At 36.4% G+C, this 20805-nt stretch overlaps 2 protein-coding genes across 3 annotated transcripts in view; one reads left to right on the top strand and one right to left on the bottom strand.

Annotated features, from left to right (window-relative positions):
* The window catches only part of LOC114346273 (acetylcholine receptor subunit alpha-like), a 1182789-nt gene that overhangs the window by 397320 nt on the left and 764664 nt on the right, over positions 1 to 20805 (top strand). The window lies entirely within an intron of this gene.
* On the bottom strand, positions 12742 to 14713 carry LOC126882149 (uncharacterized). Its single transcript, XM_050646988.1, has 2 exons — positions 13924 to 14713; positions 12742 to 13710 (listed from the first exon to the last, which is right to left on the bottom strand). The coding sequence occupies exons 1-2, from the start codon at positions 14654 to 14656 to the stop codon at positions 13262 to 13264; spliced, it is 1182 nt and encodes a 393-aa protein (XP_050502945.1). The 5' UTR covers positions 14657 to 14713; the 3' UTR covers positions 12742 to 13261.

Below are 20805 nucleotides of genomic sequence, written 5' to 3'. Positions count from 1 at the left end.
AGCTATCCGAATTTGCAGAAAAAGATTCAGGAGCCGCGCTGTCTAAAGTAATTTCATTAGAGGTTAATATTAATAGAGTGGACATAGGAAACGGCTCGTCCTTCATTGACTTGCCAAAAGAGATTAGTAATAAAAAGGCTTGTATCAATGTTCGTAATTTTGATCAAGCATGCTTTTATTGGTCAATAGTTAGTGCTTTGTATCCTGCTAACAAAGATGCTCAAAGAGTATCCAAATATCCACATTATTCTACTATTTTGCAAACGGACAAATTAGAAAGCCCAATGCCATTAAATCAAATTTCAAAATTCGAAAAATTAAACGGCATATCAGTCAATGTTTTCGTATTAGAATTAAACATAGTTAAGGACAAACAATTTTACGAAGTAGTACCTGCCAGACTGACACCAGCAAAGTTGGAAAAGCATGTTAATTTGCTTCTTGTGCAAGATAAATATTTTCCAAAATTAAATGATTACGATGCTCCTCCAGAAGATGACGATCAGACGGAAATACGTCTTCATTATTGTTGGATTAAAGATTTAGGGAAATTAGTAAAGTCGCAATTGAACAAGAACACGCGGAAAACACATATTTGCGATCGTTGTTTAAACTATTTTAGCAGTGAAAGCAAACTAGCAGAACATGAAGAAATGTGTTTGGATATGAATAAATGCAAAATGACTGTTCCTAAATATGATCATGTGGCTTTTCGAAATTTTACGTACAAACAAACAACTCCGTTTATAGTTTATGCCGATTTTGAATGCCAATTACACAATTTTACGGATTCCAATGTCAAATTGAGTAAAACAGCAAAATATCAGAAATATGTACCTTTTAGTGCAGGTTATTATTTTAAATGTGCTTACGATGAGAGTTTATCTTATTTTAAGAGCTATAGAGGTGAAAATTGCATGTAGTGGTTTGCAAAAGAAATGGCTGAAATTTCCAAATTTGTAAATTCCAAGTTGAAAACAATTATACCTATAGCCGAAAAGCCTAACACAAAGGGAGCAACGGTGTGTCATATTTGTGAGAAACGCTTTTTGGCTACAGATACAATTGTTGTAGACCACGACCATTTTACTGGACAGGTACGTGGATTTGCACACCAAGCATGTAATTTGAACTTTAAAAAAACTTTTTGAACTTTTTGTTGTTCCCGTGGTTTTTCACAATTTTAGTGGTTACGATTCGCATTTTATGATTATTGATTTATGCAAACATGGGCACTTGAGCTTACTTCCAATTAATAAAGAAAAATATATTTCATTTACATTACACTCTGACGAACATCAAATTAAATTACGATTTATTGATTCACTAAGATTTATGGGAGCTTCACTTGACGAATTAGCATCAATTTTAGACACATCGGAAAAGAAAATTTTAAAACGAGAATTTAGTCATTTAGATGATGATACATTCAATTTGTTAACTTGTAAAGGAGTATTTTGTTACGATTATATCGATAGCGTGGAAAAATTAGATGAAACTTCTTTACCCAACATTAGACATTTTTATAATAAGCTAAATAATGAATATATTAGTGAAGAGAAGTATGCTCATGCGCAGAATGTTTGGAATAAATTTAATTGTAAAAATTTGGGTGAATACAGCGATTTGTATTTGAAAACAGATATTCTGCTGCTGGCTGATGTGTTTGAGCAGTTTCGACAAAAATGTCGAGACACGTATAAACTAGATCCTGCTTGGTATTATACCATGCCAGGATACACGTGGGATTGTATGCTGGGATACACAAAATGTAAATTAGAATTGATAAAATATGTGGATATGATTTTGTTCATGGAAAAAGCCATAAGAGGTGGAATATCTGTTTGCAGCAACAGATATTCAGAGGCCAACAACAAATACATGTCGACGTATGACCCCACACGGCCCTCTAAATACATCATGTATTTAGACGTGAATAATCTGTATGGCTGGGCCATGAGTGAGGCTTTACCAATAGGAGGATTCAAATGGATTGAAGATGACATCAAATTTGGTGTTGCATCAAAATCCACTAATCTTCCCGAAGGCCATATTGATATTATGTCAATACCGAATGATGCGAAAGAGGGCTATTTTTTCCAAGTTGACTTGGAGTATCCACGCGAATTGCATGATAAACACAAAGATTTTCCATTTGCTGCCGAACACCGCATTCCGCCCGGTTCAAAATTGCCAAAGTTAATACCGACCTTATATCACAAAACAAAATATATTATTCATTATAGAAATCTTAAACAGGCATTAGCGAACGGGTTAATTTTAACAAAGATACACAGAGTGTTGAAATTTAATCAATCTGCGTGGCTGCGACCATATATTGAATTAAATACCAACTTACGAACAGCAGCCACAAGTAGCTTCGAAAAAAATCTCTTTAAATTAATGAATAATGCTGTGTTCGGTAAGACAATGTCAACATAAGACGTCATCGTATCGTAAAATTATGTAAAAAATGGCATGGAAGGTACGGCGCCAAAAATTTGATTGCAAGTAGTCGATTTCATAGTCGAACGATCTTTCATGAGAATTTGGTGGCTATCGAACTGAAAAAATCAGAAGTATGCTTTAATAAACCCCTGTATATAGGCGCAGCAATCCTCGATATATCAAAATTATGTATGTACGATTTTCATTATAACTTTATGCTTCCAACGATGGGAGGAAACTGTTCATTGCTGTACATGGACACAGACAGCTTTATTTATGAATTGCAATGTTCAGATGCATATAGAGAGGTTTTAAAAGCACATCCAAGCAAATTCGATACCTCCGACTACGCTGAAAATAACCCATTTGACATAGAATGATTAAATAAAAAAATCCCTGGATTAATGAAGGATGAGGCAAATGGGAAAATAATTACACATTTTATTGGGCTAAGATCAAAAATGTACACATTTAAAATGCAAATAACAGACGTGGAGAGGGAAAAAGAAAGACAGCGCCTGGAACGAAAACAACTAAACAAAGAGAGAATTGAAAGCGACGTAAGCAATTTGGGAATAACAAAAAAGGCAAAAGGAGTGAAATATAATGTCGTTCGAAATAAAATTACGTACGAAGACTATGAAAAATGTCTTAAAGAATTCAAAATTCAAAACGCAAGCCAAAGATGTATTCGGTCGTATCAACATTCAGTATTTAGCATCGAACAGTCCAAAACGGCTCTAAGTCCTTATGACGACAAGCGGTACTTAATACCAAAATCATTTAATACGCTTCCGTGGGGGCATTCTAATATTTCGTAATTTTTTTTTGTTATTATGAAAATGCTTAATGGCTACTTAAAACAGAAAAAAGAAAAGGTCACTTATCGCTAAGTTTTTGTAAATTGTATATAAAAAAAATATATTATCCATTGTATAATGTAATTTTTTATTAATAAACTTGTCTAATCTTGATTTTTGTTCGTTTATGTTAGATAAAAATAAAAGACATCATACTTATTAATATTATTTATTCACAATTATCCAAATCATTTACAACTTTAATTTTATAATACCATACATATTCATTTAAAGCTTGACTTAGCAAAGTATCTGGAGAAATTTCACAAAACGCAGTTAAAAGTTCAAGCGGACCATATAAACTAGTACTAGCTTTACAATTGTTTTGAATAAAACGTACAACATTTCTATAATACGAAAAAAACTGTAAATTATCCAATAACGACACTCGTTGAGACACTAAATCAATGTTTGCTCTCAGGATCTGGCTTACATCATCTTCACATAAATAATATTCGATTCCATGTTTCTCGATAGTCAGGAACTTTACATTTTCCATTACCAATTGTCTTAGTTTGCAGAAATCACCACACTCAAATTCGATTGGATCATACTCATCGGCATAGGTCGGCAAAGGTGGTATGAAAAATTCTTCCATAATTTGTATAAACATCTCAGTTAGGGTAGTCCACTCGAATGTGTTTAAACTGATTCTTGTACATTTACCATGTTGGTACAGAATAATGGATGGAGAAAACTGTCGAGCTGGAGAGACCAATTTTTATGTGAAAACATCCTATTGGATAGGTAGTTTCCAATAGATAATATGGCTCATCTTTGGCAGCTTCTTCATATTTTTCCAGTACTCGATCTAATTCAGCGTCGTAGATAATTGTCTCTTCACTTTCGTATCCGCTATCTTGAGAAGCCATATTACTGCTGTTGCAACTGAATGCACAAGTCGGTTGGAGAAACTCAAACTGAATGTGACGGATGGTTGCTGAGAGAATTTATACTTTTTCAATCCCCCACTCTTTGCGTGTAATTGTCAGCATTTTCTAAAAAATGTATGTAGGGTACCAGAGACATACAGACGTCATCAGAGACACGCTAACAGAAGGCACAGAGGGGTACAGACGTCATCAGAGACACGCTGACAGAAAGCACAGACGATCACAGAGGGGTACAGACGTCATCAGAGTCACGCTGACAGAAGGCACAGACGATCACAGAGGGGTACAGACGTCATCAGAGACACGCTAAGAGAAGACACAGACGGTACCTGAGACGTACAGACGTCATATTCTAAACCGCTTTTAATGTAACAGCAGAGGGTAGCAGAGGGTAACAGAGGGTAGCAGAGGGTAACAGAGGGTAGCAGAGGGTCACAGACGTCATCAGAGACACGCTAACAGAAGGCACAGACGATCACAGAGCGGTATAAGGGGTCAGCAGAGTGAAGCAGAAGGTAATAGAGATTAGCAGACGGTAGCAGAGGATAGCAAGTCGAATGTCACGTCATTCACGTTCAAATGTCACGTTCTGCGTCGAATTTCACGTCATTCACGTCACGTCATTTACGTCCTACGTCAAATGTCACGTCATTCACGTTCTGCGTCGAATTTCACGTCATTCACGTCCTACGTCAAATGTCACATATCTACGTCACGTCATTCACGTTCTGCGTCTAATGTAACGTCATTCACGTCCTACGTCAAATGTCACGTTCTGCGTCGAATTTCACGTCATTCACGTCACGTCATTCACGTCCTACGTCAAATGTCATGTCATTCACGTCACGTCATTCACGTTCTGCGTCGAATTTCACGTCATTCACGTCTTACGTCAAATGTCACATATCTACGTCTAATGTCACGTCATTCACGTTCTGCATCTAATGTAACGTCATTCACGTCCTACGTCAAATGTCACGTTCTGCGACAAATGTCACGTCGTTCATGTCACGTCCTACGCCAAATGTCACGTCATACGTCAAATGTCACGTTCTGTTAGGCACTATACGGAAAAGAAGAAGAATTGACAGTTAATATTGAACGTTGACAGAAGAAGAATTGACAGTTGGCTTCTGTGTCTCCGCCGCTTTCATTTGACACCCCATACGTCAAAATCGGACCAATGACAACAAAGATGTCGAATGTCACGTTCTGTTAGGCACTATACGGAAAAGAAGAATTGACAAACGAAAAGAAGAAGAAGAATTGACAGTTGGCTTCTGTGTCACCACCGCTTTTATTTGACACCCCATACGTCAAAATCGGACCAATGACAACAAAGATGTCGAATGTCACGTTCTGTTAGGCACTATACGGAAAAGAAGAAGAATTGACAAACGAAAAGAAGAAGAAGAATTGACAGTTGGCTTCTGTGTTGCCACCGCTTTCATTTGACACCCCATACGTCAAAATCGGACCAATAGCAAAGATGTCGAATGTCACGTTCTGTTAGGCACTATACGGAAAAGAAGAAGAATTGACAAACGAAAAGAAGAAGAAGAATTGACAGTTGGCTTCTGTGTCTCCGCCGCTTTCATTTGACACCCCATACGTCAAAATCGGACCAATGACAACAAAGATGTCGAATGTCACGTTCTGTTAGGCACTATACGGAAAAGAAGAATTGACAAACGAAAAGAAGAAGAAGAATTGACAGTTGGCTTCTGTGTCACCACCGCTTTTATTTGACACCCCATACGTCAAAATCGGACCAATAGCAACAAAGATATGCTGTAATGCCCTTTTGGCACTGTCGCCATCTTTGTTTTTTGTCTCAACTTATTCGTTACCCCCTCCCCGTTCCGACGAGCCCTCTTACGTCAAAATCGGACCAATAGAAAAGAAGATATGACGTAATGCCCTTTTGGCATATTCCGATGCGCACGCCACATACTGCGTTCAACCCCCTTTTTCATCCCCTTTCCAACGATACGTCACACGTCATCCTACGTTAAGCCGTTTGGCATTTACGACCGGGGGTTGCTATTTAAGGGGTGCGTTCTTAGGGGTTGCGCCAGAACATACATAGCCCATCTACTACCTTAAATTGCATATGGCTTAACTTTTTTTTAAAACCTTGTAATTCGTGTCTGTAAATTAAATAATAAAACAGTGGAACAATATATAATTATTTATTATATTAGTAATAAAAAATATAAAAAGAAAAACAACATTGCATTAAAATATAACTATAAATCTATGCAATACAATAACCATTGTAAGTCATCTATTACTTGTGACCAGATATTGTAAACTGGTCACAAAGTCCAGAGTTAGTTAAATAAAATTTGTAGTGTAGGTTGCTTTTCGAAAAATGTAAATAGCCTTGGATTTTGAGGCCAGTTTACAATATGGTCACAAGTAATAGATGACATACAAAGGTTTTTATTGTATATTGTATAGATTACTATAATATATCGACTAAAAAAAATATACAATTGTTTTGTCAAATACAAACATAAAATGTAGATCCCTATTACCATAAAAACCAAATCTATATTGCTAAAATTAACTTTTATTCATTTATTACTTAACTTCCTGTATTTTATTTTATTTTTTTTTTTTATTAAGTAAACCGCGTCAACCATGAAAGGTTATTGGCGGGGAAGAGTTGTACATAAAATCAGATGTTTGCTTATAACAACTAATTACAATTGAGAACTTAAGCTTATTTTTATATTAGATTGTACAATTTAGTTAGTTTTAGAAACTTAGTCACTTTATCACATTTACTATAGTTCAGAGCACTTTTCAGATCACTTGGTAAATCACTTTGAAGTCGTTCCAGATGATAGAGTGGGCAACTAACAATAATGTGTTCGATTAGCAGAGTATGGGTCGGTTGGTCGTGGGAAAATTTCGTATCTCAATAGCACTGTAAGCCCCGCCCACCACAAAGCCACGCCCACCGACCAATGATCGCCCACCTCAAAGCCACGCCCACCGACCAATGGAAATAAAGCCACGCCCACCTACCAAAGGAAACAAAGCCACCGACCAATGAGAACTTAGTCCTGCCCCTCGACCAATGAGAACTTAGTCCCGCCCATCGACCAAGGACCAATGAGATGAGCACTTACCGAACAATGAGAACGTCACAAAGGTCTCATCTAGCCTGTCTCTTCTTATAACACGGATGTAGTCAGAAAGCCAAATAAGACACTTATCCATCGGTCTACCCAATCCATCTAGCACCTATCTGCCATCTGCGCTGTTATTGGTTCGTTTATTACATGTAAGACATTAGCAAAAGAGCAGCAATCACAAAGACATTAGCAAAAGAGCATTGTAGCATGTCTCCGACCTGACTGATTATATATTGTTGGAAAGCGGAAGGAATATGTTACCATATAAACAAAGATGTCAGCAATGACAAAACGGCACTATATCATATCTTCGTGTCTATTGGTCCAATTCGTGTGAATATGGTCTCGTTGGAAAAAAGAGGGGGTATTGAATATGGTAACATAAAAACAAAGATGTCAGCAATGCCAAAACGACACTATATCTTCGTTGCTATTAATTTTAACGCAACAGACATCGAAGGGAAGGAGAAACATGGCAACACTGCCAAAACGGTGATATATTTGTTGCTATTGGAGATATTTTGACCTGTCAACTTAATGGGGATTCCACGTCTATTACAGTTCTTCGCCTAATCATGCCACCTGTCGGCTGCAACATGTAACTATGCCCAAGCCATCTAGAAGAACGTATACCATTTTTACAGTATGACCAACAAACATCCTCGATCTCCCTCCAATCATACATTCCTACAATGAACATATACCATTCTTACGCTGTGGCCAAACCAGCAAACATCTCACGTACAAGTCTTTTCTACGGAAAGTTGGGTAGTATCATGAAAATCACCAAACAAAAAAAAATGGTATTGCGATTCACATACTGTATTTTATCTACGGCAAGGAGGGTAATATTATGTAGGTTGGTATTTTACTTTTATAGTTAAATAATCGTCTATTCAATATATAGGAGACTACATTTGCCATCTAGTTTTTATGTTTATTATTAGCTCCAATCCTTCCGTAAACGGAACATAATAATGTATACAACATTTATATGATATATAAACCTTCGGTGTAGAATACTATGACGTTCCCCCACTCATGGAAAATTCACAAATACACGATAGAATACTATGACGTTCCCCCACTCCTTCAAAATTCACAGATACATGATAGAATGAATAAAGCAAAAATCAGTATCATTCAATCATTCGATGAAGCAAGATGGAAAAAATTGAGTTGTTCAGAGGTCCGAACGCAGTCAGAAAAATTAAGCAGTTAAATGTAGATGATATACTTATTGATCAATGGATGACAAACACAAAAGTTACCTGCTACATCCTTTATGTCAGCGGAGTACCAGCATCATTTGTACTCTTATCGAAACGTGACTTTGATCCACTTGGACAACATGATGTACCAAGAGTATTAGAATACGTATACACTTTACCTAATCATCGGAGAAGAGGATATGCATGCAAACTTATACATCACATAAAGAAAAATAATGAATTCACTGCGTTCTGCTCCAACGAAGAATCTGAACGGCTTTTTTTAAAAAGCAAATGTATTAATCACGGCTTAATGAATTATAATGTAATGTTTAGATATCCATAATAAATTTATATAAAATATATCTTGTATTATTTCTTACACGTTTAATGTACTTGTAAATAATAGATGGTGTAGCTTACAATGACAATACATAAAGATGCATGAAACTGTCATGGTTATCAATCCTATTTGATATCGCCCAATAGAAATATGGGGTATAATAAAATGAATGAAGAGATAAAGAAATGATAAAAATAAAACTTTTTTCATTTATCCACTCACTTATGCGGTTAAAAAAACCTTAAAAAGGAAAAGGTATCTGCTGTTGCCATGCAACGCAGCAGTAGCACACATAGTAAAAACACATCCATCCTTGTTTGCATACAACAATACACTGATCCATAATATAAGAATCAATTTATAAATAATCACATAAAGCATATGATAGAGTGCCAAAGAGGCCTTATACATAACATGTTGTTAAAACAGTTATCATGTTAAATCATAACGTAATTTGTCATTCAAAATCCTGTAATTTGAGGTGCTACATGATAAGATTCGACATATCAGGCAAATAATATAAGATAGAGGGCCAAAGAGGCCTTATACATAACATGGTGTTAAAACAGACATCTTAACGTAATTTGTCATTCAAAATCCTGTAATTTGAGGTGCTACATGATAAGATTCAACATATCAGGCAAATAATATAAGATATAACGCCAAAAAGGCGTTATACGTGACATGTTGTTAAAACAAACATCATAACGTAATTTGACATTCTAAATCCTGTAATTTGAGGTGCTACATGATAAGATTTGACATATAATGCGAATAATATAAGATAGAGGGTCAAAAAGGCGTTATACGGGACATGTTGTTAAAACAAACATCATAACGTAATTTGACATTCTAAATCCTGTAATTTGAGGTGCTACATGATAAGATTTGACATATAATGCGAATAATATAAGATAGAGGGTCAAAAAGGCGTTATACGGGACATGTTGTTAAAACAAACATCATAACGTAATTTGACATTCTAAATCCTGTAATTTGAGGTGCTACATGATAAGATTTGACATATAATGCGAATAATATAAGATAGAGGGTCAAAAAGGCGTTATATGTGACATGTTGTTAAAACCGACATCACAACGTAATTTGTCGTTCAAAATCCTGTAATTTGAGGTGTCATACGATGAGATTCACCATACAATGCTAATAATAAACGATAATGTGTCAAAAAGGCGTTATACATGACATGGTGTTAAAACAGACATCACAACGTAATTCATCATTCAAAATCCTTTAATTTGATGGGTCACACAGTGATTTCTGATTATCCGTTCCAAAGATACATGGTACATTGCCATAACGGCCTAAGTGATAACTTGGTTGAACTGTAAATGCTTATTTATTGTTATTGACGTTAAAACAAAGCCATTAGCATAGAAAAATCTCTTATCGCAGTTCGATCTCTAGCAAATCCTAAGTAGCTCAATTTTGCACCAAGTGCTCCGTGCAATATATCATTAGAAAGGTCTTTTCATACATATTAAGAAAATCACTGACCAAGTGTGTTACGGTCATTATTTATGGCTGAAAACAACAAAAAACTACAAATTCTCAATGTACTATATTGACACAAAATGTACTTATATGGTACCAAAAAAGGCCTTATACAGAACATTGTGTTAAAACAGACATCACAACGTAATTCGTCATTCAAAATACTTTAATTTGATGGGTCATATATTGATTTCTGATTATCCGTTCCAAAGATACATGGTACATTGCCATAACGGCCTAAGTGATAACTTGGTTGAACTGTAAATGCTTATTTATTGTTATTGACGTTAAAACAAAGCCATTAGCATAGAAAAATCTCTTATCGCAGTTCGATCTCTAGCAAATCCTAAGTAGCTCAATTTTGCACCAAGTGCTCCGTGCAATATATCATTAGAAAGGTCTTTTCATACATATTAAGAAAATCACTGACCAAGTGTGTTACGGTCATTATTTATGGCTGAAAACAACAAAAAACTACAAATTCTCAATGTACTATATTGACACAAAATGTACTTATATGGTACCAAAAAAGGCCTTATACAGAACATTGTGTTAAAACAGACATCACAACGTAATTCGTCATTCAAAATCCTTTAATTTGATGGGTCATACATTGATTTCTGATTATCCGTTCCAAAGATACAAATATTTGTACAAAATTACGAAAAATCGAATAATTTGAAATATTTACAAAAATATTTTAAGTTGTTTGTTAACATGCCGGATGCGTATGGTTGATAAGAAAGAATGTAGACGTTATTTTTGCAACAACAGGAATCCGTTAAAGATATGACAAACCACAATGCTAAAAGTCCGGATGGAGTTGGTTGATAATACGTACCCACAGTTGTTATTTGTGTAAATGTTATCGTATATTTTTAAAACCACAAGGTCTTGTTTTTGTAAAAACACATTCAAACATTTGATCACGTTCATGCTGCGTGAATTTCGCCTATAAATGCTGAAACAGACGAGCATATACCATAGTCGACATCTGACAGTTTCTACAGTATAGTTGCAGTGTTCAGTGAAAGATATTCAATTAAGGTAAGCGATTTTGTTGTTTATTTTACATATGGTTTTTTGTGAATTTATTGGTTTGCTATTTTGTTAAATAATTCTGATGTACATGTGTTTCTTTTTATCTATGGGTAATACTGGTTTTAATTCTCTCTTCCCAACTTGTTTGCAGGTCTTCTAAGTATTTATGATTCTTGTATCTATATATACTTCTCTTAAAATAAAATGTGTGTACTATAGGTGATTTTATTCTTATATTCAATGTGATTTATTATAAGTAATTTTATTACTTGTTTTTATATATCATAGGATGTATCTGTCGCTGATATTTTTAACTGATTTTACGTTTTATCCCTAAAATAATAATAGCTGTTTATGACTCATTTCTACTATACTTTTTTCATCTTTTAATATTTCCTTATTACATAAATAAATGAGGTAGGTTTTTACATTAAGATAATCATATTTTACTATTTAGTTCTAATACTTTCATGGTCTAGAATCCGCATATGGCCCAGAATCGGTATGCCGATACGTGACCACTTTCATGCACCAGAATCGCCATGTGGCGCAGAATCGGTATGCCGATACGTGGTCACTTTCATGCACCAGATTCCAGCTCATCATGAGCCAGAAGCGGTAGGCCGATTCCAGCTCATCATGAGCCAGAATCGGTATGCCGATACGGGGGCCACTTTCATGCACCAAAATCGCCATGTGGTCCCGAATCGGTGGTATGCCGACTCCCGGACACTCAAGAATAGTAACTTTTTATGATAAATTTAGCGCGGTACTCCGTCTTCTTTTAGCACATTTTTCTTGTTATCTGCATTAGGATAATAGTATTTTACCGTTTAGTTCTTATTTTCTAATTTGATTTATAAATATGTTTTATTTCATGTTTTTTCAGGCATGTATGATGCAACACCTGTCCGTATATTTCTGAACAATTTTATGATTTATTTCAGTATCTTTTTATGCCGCATTCTACCGTACTTTTGCTTTTCAGCAATATACGATCAAGCGTAGCTGTCATTTATATTTTATATACGACCAAGCGTAGCTGGTATTTATTTTTAACAGTGTGATAATAATCGTGTTGCATTTTCTATTTTATGTACGACCCAACTTATTTTTATTTTTAAAAATATATTGACAATCTTTGTACTGCATTGGGTTAGTAAATAAGAAACAATATGAGTCATTTTATTATTTTTACTTTATACTAGTACATTATTACAGTTTTTAATTAAAAACTAAATGCCCTAGTCGATTTATTTTAACATTTTTATTTATAGGTCCAACGGCATAATGGTTAAACGATGATGTCTTGTAATCTATGCTTGTGCGCTGTTTAAATTGTCGGTCAGAGCGTTCATCACTCTTACTATGTTTTTTCTTAGTTTTCCGAACATTTTCACAGGGGCTTCGACGCATGTTTGAGTTATTTTTAAACAAAGGTTTTATGATCTTATTAAATTTATCCGGGAATGCTTGATGTCTCAAATATCCTCTATGAACACCTGTGACTTCTAATATTTTTTTTATAGTTTAGGCTGTTAAAGCCAGTTAGGATAGGTGATGTCATCGCTCCTTTTAAAGGTAGTGACGTGTGCAATCGATGAACTGGTATGTATATAATAAAAGGTACGCTAAATAAAATCTATAATATTTTATTTGTTAAAAATTAATACGTATAAAACACAGAACTTTAGTATATTCATTCTTGAAGGTCGGATATGTTATCTGTTATTAAGATGAACTTAAATTCTGAAGTTTTTCTTGATTGTTCTAAAATTTCTTGTTTTCTTGAAGTATGTGTCTGTTATTAGTCAATAATATCTAGGTACTTCAGTTCTTCTATAATTTCAGCTGCTTCTTTTCCGGTTAAAGCATCGGCTTTTGAAAGAATTTTAAGCCCTTTCACAAGCATGTTCGGATCACCATATTTGTTATACTGAAACCATATTTCTTGCAGTTCGTTAAGTACCTGCTTATTTGCTATATCACGATCCCGTGTTTCAAGAGGTCTGGAGGGAACATCATCACGGTTTATCTTTGAACCTTTTATCTGCATGTCCTTTGCATCTTGTCCCTTCTGTGATATATATCTTCTTTTACACTGTTGTTGTATGTCTGATGTATTTTTTGCGTCGGGTTCGACATTTTTTGCGGTGCCATGTAAGACCTGTGTTCTTCTTCTTCTTTTTCCTAGATACATTGGCTTAATATTTTTTTCATATTTTGTTGTGTGAGATTGGTGACGTATCTTTGAACCTTTTATCTGCATGTCCTTTGCATCTTGTCCCTTCTGTGATATATATCTTCTTTTACACTGTTGTTGTATGTCTGATGTATTTTTTGCGTCGGGTTCGACATTTTTTGCGGTGCCATGTAAGACCTGTGTTCTTCTTCTTCTTTTTCCTAGATACATTGGCTTAATATTTTTTTCATATTTTGTTGTGTGAGATTGGTGACGCATCTTTGAACCTTGTATCTGCATGTTCTTTGCATCTTGTTCCTTCTGTGATATATGTCTTCTTTTACCCTGTTGTTGTATGTCTGATGTATTTTCTGCGTCGGGTTCGACATTTTTTGCGGTGCCATGTAAGACCTGTGTTCTTCTTTTTCCTAGATACATTGGCTTAATAATTTTTTCGTATTTTGTTGTGCGAGATTGGTGACGTAGACGTCCACGGTCATCTTTATGCACTCCGGATTCGTCTAGAAGAGTTTTGTAAATTTTTTGATCGGCTAGAGTATATTGTGTAGGTTCCTTCGAGAAAATCAGTTCGTACAGGCCGGGTGTAGCTTTAAAAATGTGTGAATCCATTTTAATGCTATCTTTACCGAACTGAATGGTGTGATTTCCAAACTCCCATTCACCCGTCTCCCAGTTAAACGTGGGGCCAAAGATCTGGTCAGTATTCCCTAAATCTTGCGTATATGTTTCTAAATAAGGGTTATACGATGTTTGTATATGTAGAGGTTCGTCGTCACTGGTCTGTGATGGTTGATTAGTTTGTGAGTCATCTTCGTTGAGATCTGGTTTAGGAACATTTTTATTCATATAATTGGTTATTTCTTTAAGAGGAGTAGTTATTGGTTTAAACGTTGACTGTAGAAGTTCTTTTTCATCTGCTTGCATTCTTCTAAGAGCTTTGTACTTTTCTCTCACTATTGCCGCAAGTTTGTTTACTTGAACCGCTCTATTTGAAGACATGTTAACAAATGACTTCTCGATTTGTAACTGCTTGTATTTATACCTCTGTAACCTTCTGTTAGCATGTCTCTGATGAGGTCTTAGGTACCCTGAGTAGTTATATGTTAGCGTGTCTCTGATGGCATCTGAATGTCTCAGGTACCCTGTGTAGTCATTTGTTAGCGTGTCTCTGATGGCATCTGAATGTTTCAGGTACCCTGTGTAGTCATATGTGTCTTCTGTTAGCGTGTCTCTGATGACGTCTGTACGTCTCTGTGGTCGTCTGTGCCTTCTATAAGCGTGTCTGTGATGACGTCTGTATGTCTCTGATACCCCTCTGTGGTCGTTTATGCCTTCTGTTAGCGCGTCTCTGATGACGTCTGTATGTCTCTGCTACCTTCTGTTACCCTCTGTTAGCGCGTCTCTGATGACGTCTGTATGTCTCTGCTACCTTCTGTTATCCTCTGTTAGCGTGTCTCTGATGACGTCTGTATGTCTCTGCTACCTTCTGTTACCCTCTGTTAGCACGTCTCTGATGACGTCTGTATGTCTCTGCTACCTTCTGTTACCCTCTGTTAGCGTGTCTCTGATGACGTCTGCTACCCTGTGCTAAGTGTCTCTGATAGCGTCTGTTACCCTGTGCTAGCCTCTGTTAGCGCGTCTCTGATGGCTTCTGAATGTTTCAGGTACCCTGTGTAGTCATCTGTTAGCGTGTCTCTGATGACGTCTGCTACCCTGTGCTAGCCTCTGTTAGCTTGTCTCTGATGGCATCTGAATGTTTCAGGTACCCTGTGTAGTCATCTGTTAGCGTGTCTCTGATGACGTCTGCTACCCTGTGCTAGTCTCTGTTAGCTTGTCTCTGATGGCATCTGAATGTTTCAGGTACCCTGTGTAGTTATATGTTAGCATGTCTCTGATGACGTCTGTACGTCTGAGGTACCCCCCTCTGTAATTCTGAGGTACTGCAGTTAGTAATGAAAGTGGTGGGGAATAATCAAGATTTTTAAGTGTTTCCATATAAAATTTAATATAAGTTGGTAGACAGTGTTTATAGTACTTGCTGTATCGGTATTATGTTGGTAGTACTGATACTTTCATGTATCTCTCGTAGCATAAGTAGGGAAAAATGTAACCAAGTTCAATAAATGTGTTAAATGTAGCACTTTTACATTGATTCTTATGGAAGAACAAGCACAAATTCACACACTTCAGGGGCCTTTTGAGTGTAATATCATACCGTTCAGTTTTCCGGCCGACTAACATATATTTAATACCCGGCATTAAGGTATGTTCTTCATTCTGTTTCAGATATTCCTAGTGTTCAGATGTGTGCTCTGGTGAGTGGTAAACTTTGAAAATTTTTAATTTTTGAAAATTGTATACATATTTTCGAGTTTGGGTTCTAAATTTTTGCATTCTAGGTTTTGAATATTTATTATTATTTTATTACTTAGTGTTGTTTGATTTGGTCAGTATTTTTTTTTTAAATAATTTTTCATCCTTTAATAACGAAAACATGAACAAATTCTTAGTCACTAAAGATACATTTAAGAAAATTCGTAAATTTGGCCTCCAGGGACGAACTCTGGAATTTAAAATCAGGGATGTGCCGCAGAGTGAGGAACCTGTGGGATGGGTAAAAAAGGCCATCGAGGGGATTGTACTTAAGGGAACAGAAGGTTTGGAACCAACCGATCAGGTCGGTTTCACTTTTTGCTCGAAAGACTTTGCCAGAGGTCAGGGTTGGATGAGGTTCAAGCCTGCCTGTGAAGTGACCGTTGATGATATATGGGATAAGATTAGTTCCATATATCAGAGTAATAGCATCGGCCTCAATACCGAGACATTTTGTTTGGGTATTACGACGGTAAAACTGCCCGCGGGAAAAGGTGGTCCGAGAGGAAGAGCTTATAACTCCTTTAACGAGGAGTGTTCGAAAAGGCGAGGAACTGTTGTTATTAAAAACAAGGATAATCTTTGTTTACCTCGTGCTCTTGTGGTTGCAAAAGCTCACGTAGATAAGGACCAAGAATGGAAGAAGGTAAGTCAAGATATTGGAAAAATACAAGGACAAAGAGCCCATCAACTGATTGAAGCCGCTAATGTAACAATTCCTGTCGGAGGGCAGGAATACCCGAGCTACAACAGTTTCAGGGACACCTCACAGATTACAAAATTGTGGTGTATAGTTATGGTAGCAAGGGTCGTGACGTTATGTTCTGTGGTAACACTAATGGTCCAGCGTTAAATCTTTTGTATCATGAAGGACACTTTAACGTGATCACTTCTTTGACAGCTGCTTTTTGTTGTATTTATTATTGTGAGGAGTGCCACCAGCCGTTTAACAACAAAAACGACCACAGATGTGGTGGTACATGTTTTGCTTGTCGTCGTTCACCAGCTTGTTCCAAAGATTGCGTGAAAATACCCTGCGATCAATGTGGTCGAAACTTCTACGGTAAGGCATGTTTCAATGCTCATGTTGGTTCGGTATGCGATAAAATCAAAAGGTGTAAGACCTGTTACAAGATCTACGCCAAAAGTCATGTCTGTGGTGAGGTCTTTTGTAAAACTTGTAAAAAGAAATGCCCCAACAATCATCTCTGCTATATGCAGTCCGATTCCGGTACTCCTCTATCTAAGGATTTTCTTTTTATATTCTATGATTTGGAAACTAGTCAGGAAAAGATATTGGCTGATGGTTCGCTTCTTCAAGAACCAAATCTCTGTTATGATGTCTGTTTTAACAACATGTTATGTATAAGGCCTCTTTGGCACTCTATCATATGCTTTATGTGATTATTTATAAATTGATTCTTATATTATGGATCAGTGTATTGTTGTATGCAAACAAGGATGGATGTGTTTTTACTATGTGTGCTACTGCTGCGTTGCATGGCAACAGCAGATACCTTTTCCTTTTTAAGGTTTTTTTAACCGCATAAGTGAGTGGATAAATGAAAAAAGTTTTATTTTTATCATTTCTTTATCTCTTCATTCATTTTATTATACCCCATATTTCTATTGGGCGATATCAAATAGGATTGATAACCATGACAGTTTCATGCATCTTTATGTATTGTCATTGTAAGCTACACCATCTATTATTTACAAGTACATTAAACGTGTAAGAAATAATACAAGATATATTTTATATAAATTTATTATGGATATCTAAACATTACATTATAATTCATTAAGCCGTGATTAATACATTTGCTTTTTAAAAAAAGCCGTTCAGATTCTTCGTTGGAGCAGAACGCAGTGAATTCATTATTTTTCTTTATGTGATGTATAAGTTTGCATGCATATCCTCTTCTCCGATGATTAGGTAAAGTGTATACGTATTCTAATACTCTTGGTACATCATGTTGTCCAAGTGGATCAAAGTCACGTTTCGATAAGAGTACAAATGATGCTGGTACTCCGCTGACATAAAGGATGTAGCAGGTAACTTTTGTGTTTGTCATCCATTGATCAATAAGTATATCATCTACATTTAACTGCTTAATTTTTCTGACTGCGTTCGGACCTCTGAACAACTCAATTTTTTCCATCTTGCTTCATCGAATGATTGAATGATACTGATTTTTGCTTTATTCATTCTATCATGTATCTGTGAATTTTGAAGGAGTGGGGGAACGTCATAGTATTCTATCGTGTATTTGTGAATTTTCCATGAGTGGGGGAACGTCATAGTATTCTACACCGAAGGTTTATATATCATATAAACGTTGTATACATCATTATGTTCCGTTTACGGAAGGATTAGAGCTAATAATAAACATAAAAACTAGATGGCAAATGTAGTCTCCTATATATTGAATAGACGATTATTTAACTATAAAAGTAAAATACCAACCTACATAATATTACCCTCCTTGCCGTAGATAAAATACAGTATGCGAATCGCAATACCATTTTTTTTTGTTTGGTGATTTTCATGATACTACCCAACTTTCCGTAGAAAAGACTTGTACGTGAGATGTTTGCTGGTTTGGCCACAGCGTAAGAATGGTATATGTTCATTGTAGGAATGTATGATTGGAGGGAGATCGAGGATGTTTGTTGGTCATACTGTAAAAATGGTATACGTTCTTCTAGATGGCTTGGGCATAGTTACATGTTGCAGCCGACAGGTGGCGATTTGTATGACGAGATTATCAACTGTGATAGGATGTTTGATGGATTGGTCATACTGTAAGTATGGTATACGTTCTTCTAGATGGCTTGGGCATAGTTACATGCTGCAGCCGACAGGTGGTGATTTGTATGACGAGATTATCAACTGTGATAGGATGTTTGATGGTTTGGTCATACTGTAAGAATGGTATACGTTCTTCTAGATGGCTTGGGCATAGTTACATGTTGCAGCCGACAGGTGGCATGATTAGGCGAAGAACTGTAATAGACGTGGAATCCCCATTAAGTTGACAGGTCAAAATATCTCCAATAGCAACAAATATATCACCGTTTTGGCAGTGTTGCCATGTTTCTCCTTCCCTTCGATGTCTGTTGCGTTAAAATTAATAGCAACGAAGATATAGTGTCGTTTTGGCATTGCTGACATCTTTGTTTTTATGTTACCATATTCAATACCCCCTCTTTTTTGCAACGAGACCATATTCACACGAATTGGACCAATAGACACGAAGATATGATATAGTGCCGTTTTGTCATTGCTGACATCTTTGTTTATATGGTAACATATTCCTTCCGCTTTCCAACAATATATAATCAGTCAGGTCGGAGACATGCTACAATGCTCTTTTGCTAATGTCTTTGTGATTGCTGCTCTTTTGCTAATGTCTTACATGTAATAAACGAACCAATAACAGCGCAGATGGCAGATAGGTGCTAGATGGATTGGGTAGACCGATGGATAAGTGTCTTATTTGGCTTTCTGACTACATCCGTGTTATAAGAAGAGACAGGCTAGATGAGACCTTTGTGACGTTCTCATTGTTCGGTAAGTGCTCATCTCATTGGTCCTTGGTCGATGGGCGGGACTAAGTTCTCATTGGTCGAGGGGCAGGACTAAGTTCTCATTGGTCGGTGGCTTTGTTTCCTTTGGTAGGTGGGCGTGGCTTTATTTCCATTGGTCGGTGGGCGTGGCTTTGAGGTGGGCGATCATTGGTCGGTGGGCGTGGCTTTGTGGTGGGCGGGGCTTACAGTGCTATTGAGATACGAAATTTTCCCACGACCAACCGACCCATACTCTGCTTCGATTGTCAGAGGAATATCACAAACATAGCACAGTTTTTGTTGTTCTTTCTTCATTAGCTACTGGTGGGTTAACCTGGTATGTCCTATTCTCAAGCGGTGTTGTGTGACTTGGTCTCGTCGTTTTTGTGGCATTATCCCTATTGGTGACAAATTTGGGTTGATGCGTTGTAGTTTGTTGTCGTCAAGTTTTTTCCATATTTCGAGCCATATTCTCATTGAAAATTCTTTGATGGTGATTTTAATGTCGGAATGAGGAATTTCTATGAGCTCTTTATCTGGTCTATTCGTATAGCAGGCTTCTTTAGCTTCCCGATCAGCTTTTTCATTACCTATTATGTCTACATGAGATGGAATCCAAACAAATTCTACCCGTTTATTCCTACTGTAAAGTTCTTCTAGATCAATTTTAATTTGACATAGTATTGGGTGGTTTGGGTAAACCCTTAATATTCCTTGTACTGCGCTTAAAGAATCTGTGAAAATGACTGCTTCCAATTTGGGCTGGTTTGATATATGTTGTAGGGCTTTAGATATGGCATATAATTCGGCGGAATATATGGAGTACTCCTTAGGTAGCTGGAACTGATGTTTAGTTGTTTCGTCAACGAAAGCTGCGCCTACCGTTTCCATTTCAGAAGTTTTTGACGCATCTGTATATATTTGGTAATATCTCTTGTACTTGTCTTTAATCTCTTGAAACCGTTGGAGAATTATATGTGATGAAGTATCAGATTTAGCGTACAGTAGAAGATTGGTATTACATTTGGGGAGTTTTATGGTCCAAGGAGGAGGGTAGTTTATTTCATTGGAAATAACTTTCGGAAAATTGAAACCTGTATTTCTTTTACTAAATGATGCAGAAAGAAAGGGTTTTTGTTCAAAAATTAAATGAAAATTGTTAGAAAATGTGTAGGAGTAAGCAGGGTTATTAGAGTTTGCTCCAA

Source organism: Diabrotica virgifera, chromosome 1 (genome assembly GCF_917563875.1).
Source record: "Diabrotica virgifera virgifera chromosome 1, PGI_DIABVI_V3a".
Taxonomy (NCBI): Eukaryota; Metazoa; Arthropoda; class Insecta; order Coleoptera; family Chrysomelidae; genus Diabrotica; species Diabrotica virgifera.
Note: the sequence above shows the minus strand (reverse complement) of the source record. Positions and strands in the feature narration are given on the sequence as shown.

Excerpts from the sequence above, each read along its gene's own strand:
- LOC126882149 (XM_050646988.1), bottom strand. The coding sequence starts at position 14,656 with ATGTCTTCAAATAGAGCGGTTCAAGTAAACAAACTTGCGGCAATAGTG. Across the intron at positions 13,711-13,923 it reads AAAGAACATGCAGATACAAG|GTTCAAAGATACGTCACCAA; the intron begins GTTCAAAGATGC and ends TGCAGATAAAAG.